At 32.1% G+C, this 14,535-nt stretch overlaps 1 protein-coding gene across 1 annotated transcript in view; it reads right to left on the bottom strand.

The window, feature by feature from the left end:
* LOC127712766 (mitogen-activated protein kinase 1-like) overlaps window positions 1-14,535 on the bottom strand; it is an 85,016-nt gene that overhangs the window by 27,833 nt on the left and 42,648 nt on the right. Inside the window, exons 4-8 of the mRNA XM_052219386.1 lie at window positions 8,635-8,824; window positions 4,502-4,634; window positions 2,089-2,160; window positions 1,567-1,646; window positions 965-1,043 (exon numbers count right to left, since the gene is read on the bottom strand). Coding sequence (XP_052075346.1) covers window positions 965-1,043; window positions 1,567-1,646; window positions 2,089-2,160; window positions 4,502-4,634; window positions 8,635-8,824 — 554 coding nt within the window. The remainder of the gene's footprint in view (window positions 1-964; window positions 1,044-1,566; window positions 1,647-2,088; window positions 2,161-4,501; window positions 4,635-8,634; window positions 8,825-14,535) is intronic.

Genomic DNA, 14,535 nt, shown 5'->3' with positions numbered 1-14,535 from the left:
TCTGGTTCAAACAACCTGGTTATGACGATTTTTCATTTTCACCTTTTTAATTTTTTCATCAAATCATATTTGTAAACGTATTTCTGATAATCTAACTGATAATTTAAATCTTTTTGACTAAATTAATTAGATGCAAACCGCTGAAATGTAAGAAAATAACTTTGAATAGACCGATCAATGTCCGGTTCAAAATAGTTCACCTGTCACCTGAACAGGTAAATTTCAGCTGTTCGACAACTAATTAGCCTTGATTAAAATGAGAAGGTATTAAGGTAGGGGTTGTTTTGATAGTACTTAATGATCATGTCACTTTTATGACCGGAAATGTGTGGCTGTTAAAGGCAAAAGGTTGGGTCAAAAAGATCGCGAATTGTGTTAAAATGACCGTCTCTTAAGAAAGCCTTGAAAACTAAAAAGTAGATGACCGTTTAATGCTTTGCCCAGCCGGACTTTTACCGGACATTATACAAATGTCCGGAATATATGACCGTTTTGGAAGCCTTGGTGCAATACACTATGCGAATTGACCCCCCCCCCCCCCCCCAAAAAAAAATTTACCCAGTTTTTTGTGTTTGTGCAATACACTATGCTGTTGAATATTAACCCCCAAAAAAAACATATTTGAAGAAATTTTCTTTTAATTTCTGAAATCTGAAATGAGAAAAATTGTCCCTCTCCAATTTTTTTTCACCTCCCCCCTTTCCCTTATTCCAAAATATAATTCTTTCCCTCAAGTTATGGTCAATATCTCAGACAATCATCTCCAACCTTGTACTTTATTTGGCCTTTTTAACATTTTTTTATTCGAGCTTCACTGATGAGTCTTTTGTAGACGAAACGTGTCTGGTCCAAATATAAAATTTCAATCCTGGTATCTATGATGAGTTTATTTAGAAGCCTTGTATCATGACCTATGGTTAAACATAGTTATTACTATCAAACAACAAAGAACAATTTTAAATACCTTTAGGGTCTGCTCTAGGATACAACCTGCTCCATGATACCTTTGGTTTGTATGGCAAGCTTTGGATGTAACCTCTAGCCTACAATGTCAACAAACATTAATATTGGATTTGTATGGCAGGCTTCTAGTGTTACCTCTAACCTACATAGATCAAGGACCTTTATCAAAACACAACAATATCACAATTTATAATGTTACTCTTTCTTTATAATCATAATTTAGATGGTAAGCCTTCATTAGATTAAATAGAATCATATTTCTACAAAGCATCTGATGACCATGAAGTTATTATGCAGATCCAATAGTTAGGATAATTACCTTCAAAACTCTTAAATCCCTGAAACTTATATTTATTAGGTTTTTTTTATAAGCTGCTGTCAATTCAGAAAATGCTGCTTACCTAAAGTGCTATCAATCATTAAATAGTGAGTCTTCATTTTCACAAAGACTTACCCTCACAAATGTTTGCACACATAAAAACATTGCTAAAACTTCCGATTTTACACTATTTCTTGAGGAACTTATATTTCATCCCTATTTATTCTTGTGTTGAATATTGCATTTAAGTTTTATTATCAATATTCCAGGACAATTCTACTTACCTTTTCATTTATTATACAATCGAGATCTTCTTGACTTGGGGAACCTAAAATTCCTAATATATGGTTCAACTGGTCTAGATCTGAAGAGAAGTTAAGAAATGTTTTCCCACTAATATGTCGCAAATTAAGTAAGATGTTGAGAATTTTTCCAAAGGACAAGGTAAAATTTCTGGCCTATTTTACTGTAAAATCAAATGCATTTAAAACAGTCTTTCACTCACAAAATCAAAAGTTAAACATATGTACTTTAATGAAACATTGTACTTTTGGTTTAAAACATAACCTTTTCACAGGTTGAACAGCCTTAAAATATCAGTAAATTTAGAAAAATGGTGAGATTACATAAAATTGAGACAATCTTATTTGCACATACGTAGAAGTAACAAAAAGAGCAACCGTCGCCCAAAAATGTAGTTACAAAAATAACTGATAAAATTCAGAAGACATTTTGAATCATTAATACAGTGATCATATATTGTATGAAAGCAATCTCAAACATTTCTTAAGAAGACAAAAGGATACAATGTTTTCCTGGAAATAGTGGTCTGTTTGACAACATCTCTCCCAGTATACATCCAACTGACCATACATCAACTGAAATCTTGGTTAAGGTCAATAATTAGTACACATATATATTTAGTAATCAAAATTCTGTTTTAACATAGAAAAGAAAATTTATCCTAAAAAAGATCCTTTTACAGATAATTGTATGAACATATTCCATTATAAAAGGATAATTTCTTTGGCTACAGCAGCTGACTTTCGTTTGAGGAGTCATGGTTCATAAATGTTGACAGTGTTATTGTTCCTCTTAATAAACAGATGCGCCATGAGCGCATGATACGCCCGTCGTCTTGTGTGTGAATTTTTATGCAATAATCTTAAATAGTTTCTGACATACGGCGCCACATGCGAAAACCCCCCTTTATTTTACAAAAAACTCAATATCTCTAAAATAAAATTTTGAATCAAAACCAAAAATTATACAGATCTTTAGATTAATATAACTAAGAAGTGTGTAAAGTTTTAAGCAATAATCATAAATTGTTTTTTAAATACGGCACGACATGTGAAAACCCCCTTTTTAAAAAAAAAAAAATCAATATCTCTAAAATAAAATTTTGAATCAAAACCAAAAATTATACAGATCTTTAGATTAATATAACTAAGAAGTGTGTAAAATAATAAGCAATAATCATAAATCGTTTTTGAGATACGGCGCGACATGTGAAAAACCCCTCCCCCTTTTTTTACAAAATACTCAATAACTCAAAAATAAAATTTTGAATCATCACCAAAAAGTATACAGATCTTGAGATTAATATAACTAAGAAGTGTGTAAAGTTTTAAGCAATAATCACAAATTGTTTTTGAGATACGGCGTGACATGTGAAAAAAAACACACTCCTGTTTTAGTTACTAAGTCCCGTAACTCAAAAAGTTTTAATCTTATTTTCACCAAAAAGTATACAGATTGTTTGACCATCATAAGAAACAACTATGTTAAGTTTCATGAAATTTGGATAAGTCGTTCTCAAGTTACGGTGCAACATGTTTACGATGGACAGACGGACAGACGACATTTGTATACCATAATACGTCCCGTCAAAATTTTGACGGGGGTATAAAAAATGATTGTGCGTCTTTTTTGTTGTTATTACTGTGAAAAGTGTCTTCCGTGGTAAATCTAGGTATATACCTCACCATACTGTAAAGACACCTGATTATTCAATATTGTTGAAGACTGTATACCTTGGATTCATTAATTTTCTTAGGTACCAATTTTTCGTGGATTGAGGAAAAATTGTATTTTCGTGGATATTTGATTTTGAGGTTTTGCCAAAGTCTGCATGGAAGCCCATATAAAATTTGTACTTCGTCAAACATTAAAAATTGTGGTTCACCTATTTCCACAGTATTGCCCCTCAGGATGTCTTTTGATTGTGTTGTTGGGTTACTACCCCAATGTTGCATACATTACATTTCCTTTGATCCAGAAGGCAAAACTCGAATAAAAAAAATAACCAAATCATTTTCATTGTAGTAAATAAACAAGAGAATGGAGACCAGATCAAATGAAATTTGCATTCTATTCTATAAATTTTCTATAGAAGTATTATTACAATGGTTTATTGATCTGGTAATTAAGCAATAGTGGTACAGCATAAAATGGGTGTTAATAATCAGAGCCTAGCTACAAAATTATTTAATTATTCAGTGTTTGTGTTTGCTTTTCATTGAAATATACGATGGCAAATTTTGTAAATAATGACATACTAATTTAAATATATTTGACTGGTGTTTTTTTTATTACTGGAAACACATCAAAATTTAAATGTACAATTTTGATGACTTTAAAGAAGTTTGTAATGAAAGTTAATTAAAATAAAATATTCATAGTTGCTGATATCAAAAACTATTTTTCTTTTGGTGCATGTCTGGTGTTATAATAAGGTGTGTTTAATTCATTTGATTGTGCAGTGTTTGCTATTTCAATAGGTTTCTATAAAATTTCTCCAACATTGAACTCCTTCTTAATTCCAGACATTTCTAAGTTGTAATGGTACACTACTATTTCAGGTTAGGGTGAAGGTTGGCACCTGTTAAAAGTTTAAACCCGCTGCATTTGTTTGCACCTGTCCTAATTCAGGAACCTAATGTTCAGTGGTTGTTGATGTGGTTCTTAAGTGTTTCTCGTTTCTCGTTTTTTATATAGAATAGACCATTGGTTTTCCTGTTTGAATTGTTTTACACTAGTCATTTTGGGGCCCTTTATAGCTTGCTGTTCGGTGTGAGCCAAGGCTCCATGTTAAAGGCCGTACTTTGACCTATAATTGTTTACTTTTTACACGTTGTGACTTGGATGGAGAGTTGACTCATTGGCACTCATACCATATCTTCTTATTTCTATTTTAATCATTCTGATTAAGGATACTTGATTTTGTGTAGCCTTTAGAGTTAAGCATGATTTCTGGAGCTCTATACCATCGTGTGGCTACATATTCTGTCAGAAAACCAGTGTGGTCATGGTCAGGGTCAGCAACTCTTGCTAAACCAAAATCACAAATCTTAAAAAGAAAATAAAACAATCTTAATTGGTTATACAAAACAATTTTATACATATAAATACAAATAAATATTACAGGTTAAAAAATCAAAAAGACAAACAAAAGTACACAAAACACAACATAGAAAGGTTAACAAATACTCTAAATCTACAAGAATACTTTTTTGTAGAATTGTAACAACCACCAAATCAAGCATTCTGCATGTTCTGAGAGTATTGCATGACAATACATAGTCCCCTACCAGTTAAAAATTCATTGTACTGGAACAAATTGCTAACTTAACTATAACTTGTCATGGTGTAAACTATATAAGAACAAGAGTGCACACGCTGAAATGTCTCGCCTTCTTTACTAATCATTGATATTATGTTGATAGTTCTAAATATAAAGCTTTACTACAACTATCACATAAACTTAACATGATCCAAGAAATGAGGTCAAGGTCATATAAACCAAACAAGAAATACATGTACACCTTACAATCATTCAATACACTAAATATAGTTGACCTATTGCTTATAGTTTCTAAGATACAGACTTAACCAAGAAAACTAAAAATTGACTAAAGAACCATGAAAATGAGGTCAAGGTCAGATGAACCATGCCAGGCAGACATGTATAGCTTGCAATCCTTCCATACAACAAATATAGTTGACCTATTGCTTATAGTAATAGAAAAACAGACCAAAACACAAAAACTTAAGACTGAGCTATGAACCGTGAGAATGAGGTCAAGGTCAAATAAAACCAGCCAGACTGACATGTATATCATAAAATATTTCCATAGACCAAATATAGTTGACCTATTGCATATAGTATTAGAAAAAAAGACCAAAACTCAAAAAATTAACATTGACCACTGAACCATGAAAATGAGGTCACGGTCAGAAGAAACCTGCCAGCTAGACATGTACACCTTACAATCATTCCATTAACCAAATATAGTAGACCTATTGCATACAGTATAAGAAAAACAGACCAAAACACAAAAACTTAGCTATAACCACTGAACCATGAAAATGAGGTCAAGGTCAGATGACACCTGCCAGTTGGACATGTACACCTTACAGTCCTTCCATACACCGAATATGCTAGACCTATTGCTTCTAGTATCTGAGATATGGACTTGACCACCAAAACTTAACCTTGTTCACGGATCCATGAAATGAGGTCGAGGTCAAGTGAAAACTGTCTGACGGGCATGAGGACCTTACAAGGTACGCACATACCAAATAGAGTTATCCTATTACTCATTATAAGAGAGAAATTAACATTGCAAAAAATGTTAACTTTTTTTTCAAGTAGTCACTGAACCATGAAAATGAGGTCATGGACAATGGACATGTGACAGTCGGAAACTTCGTAACATTAGGCATTTATATACAAAGTATGAAGCATCCAGGTCTTCCACCTTTTAAAATACAAAGCTTTTAAGAAGTTAGCCAACGCCGCCGCTGCTACCGGATCACTATCCCTATGTCGAGCTTTCTGCAACAAACGTCGCAGGCTCGACAAAAATATCAAATCAATAACTTCAAGCATGACGAAAAAATGTGTGGAAAACTGATTATTTGCATGAATTTTTGAGTCCAAAGACCATCTCTCTGCACTAAATCATCCGACCGGAACATTCAAACGTGATCTGTAACTTGTCATGGTCAAGCTATATACCAAATAACAAATCAATATCTTTAAGCATGATGAAAAAAAATAAGTGTGGAAAACTGATTACTTGCATGAATTTTCGAAGTCTGAGGACCATAACTCTGCAAAAAAATCATCATAACTGAACAAAATTGAAACCTGATCTGTAACTTGTATATATACCAAATATCAAATCAATATCTTTAAGCAAGATGAAAAAAAGTACAGAAAACTGATTACTCGTGAGTGAATTTTCAAAGTCCAAGGACCATAACTCTGCATAAAATCATCAGACCGGAACAAAATGCGAACTTGATCTGTACCAGGACATGATAAAACTATGTACCAAATATCAAATCAATATTTCAAGCATGAAGAAAAAAAGTGCAGAAAACGGATATACCGGACTGATGGATGGACAGACGACGGAGTGCAAACCTTTAGTCCCCTCCGACTTCGTCGATAGGGGATTAATAAAAAGACAATTTCCTCAATCTAGGAAAATTGGTACCCAGGAAAGTGATAATTTTCTCAATCTAGGAAAATTGGTACCCAGGAAAGTGATAATTTTCTCAATCTAGGAAAATTGGTATCCAGGAAAGTGATGTATACACAGTAATTACATGTTGTTTAATTAACAATATGAGTTTTCATAAATGAAAAATTCAAAAGATGAAAGACCAGGGTGTAGTCATAAAACTTTTGAGTATGATTAAAATTTATTGTCCTAAGACTCATAAATCAAAATCAAAATACTGAATTTGATGTTTATAGGACAAATTTTGTAATCCATGTACTGAGTAAAGTTTCATGACCGTAAGGCCAGATTACAAAAAAATCATTATATTTTATAATTCAATGTAAATGAATACCAATTTCCTTCAAAACATGAACAATAGTTTTGTTTTGAATGAAAGAAAACAGATCAAACATTTTATTAGTATCAAAATACATCTTTCTTATATATTTCTAAAATCTCTATATTCTATCAAAACATATCTAATTGTTTCTTTGCAAATGCAAGGTAAACATTCAGGTTTATTAATTTTCTTAAAATATATTCATGAATTATCAGCAAGTATGTCTGATCTGAAAATAATCTGTACAAAAGATAAAGTCTTCCAGCATGCCATTTGAAGATGCAATCTTCTGTTCAAGAATGTCAAGTAGGAACTAAGCTTAGAGATTAAGAGTCTCTTACTACTGATCACTTAAAATCATCAGATGTGACAACCTGTCCTATAATATAACAAACTTGATTAGAAGAGTTTATTAAATTCACTGAAAATAAAAGGCCTACTGGATTAAATTCATTGATTTATGTAAAATGACAATTCAAATCATGAAAATGGATTTAACTGAAAAAGTCAGGAAAAATTTCATCAAATTTCAAGTTCAAACACAATCTTCAAAATAAATGATCATTTTTCTTCCCAATCGACAAAATATCATAATATCAACATGAAATGGATAAGTGAGAAAAAAGCACTCTGCTGCAGGATGAAAGTTCGATCTAGCAGCGAAACCTTAGCTCATAGGTCCTTTTGATATTTTTGGACAATTTGCGGACCATATCAAAAGGACCTAAGAGCTATGGTTCTGCAGCTAAGTTCAAACCCAAGGCTCCTGAGAATTAAATCGTTCATCTGGAACGAATACACTTGTTTTTGGCCAAAATTACAATAAATTATGACGGATAATAAATAATTGTAATTGGTCAGATTTTTTGGATGGATGATTGTAAATATCAACCCCTAACTTAAGCAGATAAATTGTCACTTAAAATATACAAATGACACAAAAGGTGCAGTTCTAACTAAAATAGCTCCTTAAATACTGATAAACATTTCGGAGTTGCCTGAACCCACATTAATGAGCCAGCAACCCAAAAATATATCACTTCACAATCTAAACATCTAGAAGGAATTACATCTTATTACATCACAACCATCATGCAATATTTATTTCACAGTTCATTTAGTTTAACTTGTGGTGTTGGGCTGCTGTCTTACAAAATTTTACCCCCACACCTCCTTCAATTCACTCTAATGTATAAAACCTAGATTAAACACGTGATACATTACTTTCAGGCATATCATGCAAGATCACTACCAGTAATGGAGAATCAGTAATGAAAGCTCACTATGCGGTATGGGTTTTATTCATTGTTGAAGGCTGTACGATGACCTATAGTTGTTAATTTCTGTGTCATTTGGTCTCTTGTGGAGAGTTGTCTCATTGGCAATCATACAACATCTACTTATTTCTATATCATATATATTCACTCTGTAAAACAGCACAACACCATTACAGACCTGCAATTCATTGTTGAACGAACATAAACATATAAAATTACCTTCAGATCACAAGTTGTATTTAGTAAAAGGTTGCTGGGTTTCAGATCTCTGTGTAGTACGTTGGCTGAGTGTATGTATTTGAGTCCTCGGAGTATTTGGTACAGGAAGTAGCACACATGGTCGTTACTCAGTTGCTGCGTCTTCAGTAATTTGTACATGTCTGTCTCCATTAAACACTGTACTATATATCTAATCAATTGTTAAGTCAAAATACATTTAATAGATAAGATTGCAATCAGAAAAAGATAAACATGCTGAAGTTCTCTCCCTTGGTATCCTTGCTACCCAGGATGAACAGGTTCTTTTAAGAAGCCATGTTAGTTTGTGCTAATATTTTGACACAATGTGAACCATGTTCATTCACCATGCAAAAACATTCTGTGCAGTGATCAATTATAAGGAAATTCTATTTTGATAAGATGGTCAATCATGGAACACAAAGCACAGACAACCACACTTGGCTACATCAAAATTTTCTGGAAAATATTTTTCTGGATACTCTGCTGTGTCTTCATGACAAATACTTTCAAAAATTGGGAGGCAAAAGGTTCAGTGGTTGCCATAATAATTGTCAGAACAGAATGTAGAACATAGTCAGAGCCTTGTTAGCAAAGGCTTTAGCATGGACAAAGGATCTGTATTCTAATCAGATTAATGATTTGAATTTCTGGTAGAAGCAATAAAATAAACAATGATTCCATAAATAAATATTTTATATAATTATGCAGTAATAATTAGGGAACCATTTTTTCTAATATAGTAAACAAGGGGAACTGTGTTAGATATACAAATTAAATGTCAAACTTGATCAATTCCAACAACAATTATACTGTGATTTATAGTCAAATTTCAAGGGTTTAGGTGAACCACAATTTTAGATATACAAGATTTATGAGAACCACAAAATTAAGAATTAATGAACAAGAATGTGTCCATAGTACACGGATGCCCCACTCACACTATCATGTTCAGTGGACCGTGAAATTGGCGTCAAACCTCTAATTTGGCATTAAAATTAGAAAGATCATATCATAGGGAACTGGTGTACTAAGTTTCAAGTTGATTGGACTTCAACTTCATCAAAAACTACCTTGACCAAAAACTTTAACCTGAAGAGGGACAAACGAACGAACGAACAGATGCACAGACCAAAAAACATAATGCCCCTCTACTATCGTAGGTTGGGCATAAAAATGGAACCCACAAAATTAAAAGAATCCACAGTAGTGACAGTACCCTTGCAAATACATTTTTTCCCCTATAATTAGTAACTTCAAATCTAAAATAATTACTCTTCCAATAACGCTTAGTAATTATTTTCCTTAACACATGTTGTTTGGTTTCTGTCTTGAAAGAAAACTGCCCCACCTATTCTTTTTTTAATTTTATAAACCATTAATAACAGATGAAGCAAAGTTATTCATCTTTTAATATTAATGCAAGCCGTCATTCACAAAAAAAAACAACATTTCATGACTTTAATTATAGCTTCTATTTTTGTTATTACTTAAATTGAGTACAGTTTATATCATCCAGTTCCTACAATCATAAAATACAATATTTTACATGTTTTTAATCAAGTGATAATTTTATTCAATTATTACCATCATTTCCAGTTTCCTTTAACAATGAAGTCAATCAATTCTATAAACAAAAGGTCCAATGACCTCAAAAAATGTTATTATCAATGAAGAAAAATAGATAATATTTTATACATGTATATAAAAATGTTGTGATTGTCAATGAGAACTCGCAGATGTTCTTTAATATTTAAAAGATTTTTTGATTTTTGAATTAAAGAATTCGAAGTGGCCTATTTGTCATACCTTTTCATTTAGAGCTACCTAAACAAAATCGTGCTGGATAATATTATTACTTAAAGATTTCTATCTGCACCCAGTATTCTTGTGCATTTACGGAAATAAACATTTGACAAACTTGAAGTGGTTGTAAAATTTTATACAAAATTCTTATTTGAATTTTTGAATAAATCTTGTTTGATTAAAATCATATTTGACATTGTCTGTTTTCTTATTTGACAAATCAAAGTAGTGATGATCATAATAAAATCATTTTCATATTCTACTGGGGAACAAAACCAGCTGCTTCAAAAAACTTTATACATTGAACAACATTGTCATAATTTACAGAGACTCTTTTACATAAACGCAAAGAAAAGTAACTGCCCTTTGGACAAAAAATCAAAGCATAATCCTAATTAATCCAGACAAGGAAAAAACAAGTCATTATATCTTAAACAATCGCTCAAGATTTATCTAGGAAAAGTTAAATGACTCTTGGCAAATAAAAAATCAATGAACAATATTATCTTATGGAGCAATAACATAACATGAAGATCAATTTAAACCCCAATCGGTTAAAGTACACAAGAAACATCCTTATGGTCGCTTGATGATTGATGGAATTTGTCACGGAACAGTTTGAAATTTTAATTCTGTATAAAGAACTTGTTGAACTTTGAAGCTTCCACGGAAAGCCATCATTGAAATTTAAAGATTTTTTTGAAGCAGATTGTTAAGGCAAATTCATGGGCTGCCCAATTACAATACAGTACTACAGATATGTGAGGTTTTAACGATTTGGCCTATCTCTGACAAAATTTCATAGAAAAACAATAATTTAGGTCAAAATTGAAAAACAAATTGCATACACAAGTTTCTCACAAGAATATCAAATTAAAACTCTGATCATTCTTTTACTACTAAATCCTTCCTATTTTAAACGACCAATTTTTCCTCATTTTGATCTTGAGGAAAGCAAGGAGAAGTGAAATTAATTTGTATTCAAGTACAATAAATATGGTCTTCTAAACTTGATCCAATTTTGGATTTCTTGTCAATGGAAGTTGTAATATGTCTGACCAAATTACTTTCTAAAGACTACTTAATCCATACTTAACATTGATAAACAAGAAAGTTAAAATCATATTTGAACTTTAAAAATTTGAAAAATGTAAAGACGACTTAAGTATGTAAAGGTTAAGTCATACTTGACTTCTTTAAATAAACGTCTCGTCCAATTGTGAATGAAAATGATGTCACACCCTGGGTAGTAGTAGAAAAGGGGATTATACTCAGCTACTTCAATCACAATCATAATTTTTGTTGCAAATGAACCGGGTATTTCTTTATAAATCGATTTTCTGCAATTTTTATATCTTTAGGAAATCCAGTTGTGCATGTATATAATGCTGATTTATGTTTTTCTTAATTCTTAACAGAAAATAAAAATGTTTTTATCTGGTTTATTGCATATTTGGGTTGCTGTCTGGTGGAAGCATACTTTAAAAAAATAAAACTTCGGAATTTCCCTAAGCTTTTCTTCCCATGATGATTTTCCCGTGATTTATATTTTGCATTTTTGCATGTTTTTTTAATTTAATTCATTTATCCCTAATAACTTTAGGCAAACAAGAATTTGAAGGCATGCATTGCTTGGGGGTGGGGGTTTGGGGGGTGTAGTTAGTTCATACTAAAATATCATTGAAAGTATCCCTAAACCTTTGCCATGAGCACATGGCTACCCAACTCTCTTTCGTTGGGTTAGTTTTCATCATACATTTTTTATCAATTTTCCAGAGTTCAAAATTATTCCTCGTTTTTTAATGAAATTCTAAAATAATATAGCAGTCTTCACACTCAACCACAGACCCACCAGCCCAGGCTTGTAAAACTTCTGTCGGGCCTGTAAGAATCATCTCAACAGGCCAATATGATCTAACTGAAATTTTCTTAAAATTCAGCTTCGGGCCTTTAGATTCAAATATCAATTGTGAAGACTGATAAAGGACTAGAAAGAAACCTACAGCACATACAGAAACAACCAACAATATCACTTAGAACAATCTGCACCAAAATCTTCTCCAACTACTTGTCCGAAGACCAACATTCTATCATTTTTCTTATGTGTCTAAAAAAATAAACAAAGTTTGGCAAAATCTTACTAATCAAAATAGAATTTTTCTCATCTGGGGCATCAGACTAGTGGCTAAAGATGCAGACTGTGTGAACCCAATTAATTTCATGGTGGTCACTGCATTCCAAGCAAAACTATTTCACAAATTTATCTTAAATATTGAAAAATTATTTACAGCAAGGCATACCTGTTCTTCAGGTATGTCAAATGTATAATATTTAGGCAAACAAGAAGGTATTTCAAAATCCCTTATCAGGATGCTATATGAAATTGTTTGGAGAACACGTACACTAACTTGGCATGTGGTAAATAATTTTAAAGCAAAAGATTCCTAATTAAGAGCCTGAATCGCTCACCTGTAATTTTTTGTGTAGATCTTGCATCAATGATTATTTTGCTGTTTAAATGTATATTTACGCATGTTCAAACATGCCTTTAACACATTCTCTCCATCTATAATAGTTTCTGTAAAAAACAAAAAAAAAATGGAAAAAAATCATCTTTCAAGGGAAATATAACTCCTATATAACATGTATAAAGGATCAATTGACAATTTAGGTCATGTTGACCTATTTGTAGGTCTTACTTAGCTGAATATTTTTCTTGTTTGAAGTTTATGTCTATTTATCATAGTTTCTGTGAAAACTAAACAAATTGAAAAAAATTATCTGTTAAATGACAATAACTCCTATAAGGCATCATTGACAGTTTCGGTCTTAAACTTATTGCTAGATCTTACTTTGCTGAACATTTTTGCTGCATAAATTTTCTATTCATCTGTAACAGTTTTCAAGATAACCGAAAACTGGGAAATTTCATTAAAATTATTATTTCCAGGGCAAAAACTCAAAATTAGGTTGTCTGATTCATCTGAAATTTCCTCTCACATAGATCTTGGCCTGCTGATCATTTTTGCCTCTGTAAGTTTTACTCTTACTGTTTAAGTTTTTGAGATATAAGCCAAAAACTGCATTTTACCCCTATGCTCTATTCTTAGCCTTGTTGACAATGTTTGTTGACTGAACAGATTAAAAAACACAAATTTCACATTAGATACCATAAGTATCATTAACCAAAAGTTTGGTTGAAATAGGTTTATTAGTTTCAGAGAAGATCTTTAAAAAAGTTTACGATGACGACGGACGCCAAGAAATGGCATTAGCTCTCATGGTCCTTTGGGCAGGCGAGATAAAAACACCATTTGGACCCTAATGACAGTTCATGCTGCATGTAAAACATACAGGCTTTTAGCAAACATTCTATAGAACCTGGAATAAAAATCTATGTAAATTGCCTTGAAGGTTTTTTTTCATACTCAACATCACAAGACATTAACAATAAGCATCTTTCCTTGTAAGACGATGATAGCAATAAGGTTTGGACAATAATTGTCAATTAGTGATCAATTTCCTTTGTTTCTTATATAGTCTAATGTGATGTCATAAATTCCTGGAATAATAGGCTTTGTGTCAAGACTCTTCAGATGTCCATTAGACTTGATCTGTCGATCAAAATCTTTTTACAAATTACGGAAGTGAAATGATCACTTGTTTTTTTATTTTCTTATATCAAAATTCTAAACATGGGTCATGCACTATGAAGGTAGCCTAATTTCTATGAATTAATAACCTTTTAAGGCTATGATTGATGAAGTAGTCTCAATTTTCCAAGCCTCTAAACAAATAAAATGCTCCGCAGGGCGCAGCTTGATACGACCGCAGAGGTCGAACCCTGAACAGTTGGGGCAAGTATGGACACAACATTCAAGCTTGATACAGCTTTGCATTTGGATTGTGATTAAATATTTGACACAGCATAGGTTTCTGACACAGAATGAATGTAGTCTAAGAACTTAAAAATTTTAAATTGGACATTCACCTATTATGGTCCAATATCCAAAATCTAAATACATGGTTAGATTCAGCATATCAAAGAACCCCAAGAATTCAATTTTTGATGAAATC

This window comes from Mytilus californianus, unplaced genomic scaffold (genome assembly GCF_021869535.1).
Source record: "Mytilus californianus isolate M0D057914Y unplaced genomic scaffold, xbMytCali1.0.p SCAF_8, whole genome shotgun sequence".
In the NCBI taxonomy this organism is placed as follows: domain Eukaryota; kingdom Metazoa; phylum Mollusca; class Bivalvia; order Mytilida; family Mytilidae; genus Mytilus; species Mytilus californianus.
The sequence above is the reverse complement of the archived record's forward strand: the minus strand, read 5'-3'. Positions and strand labels throughout refer to the sequence as shown.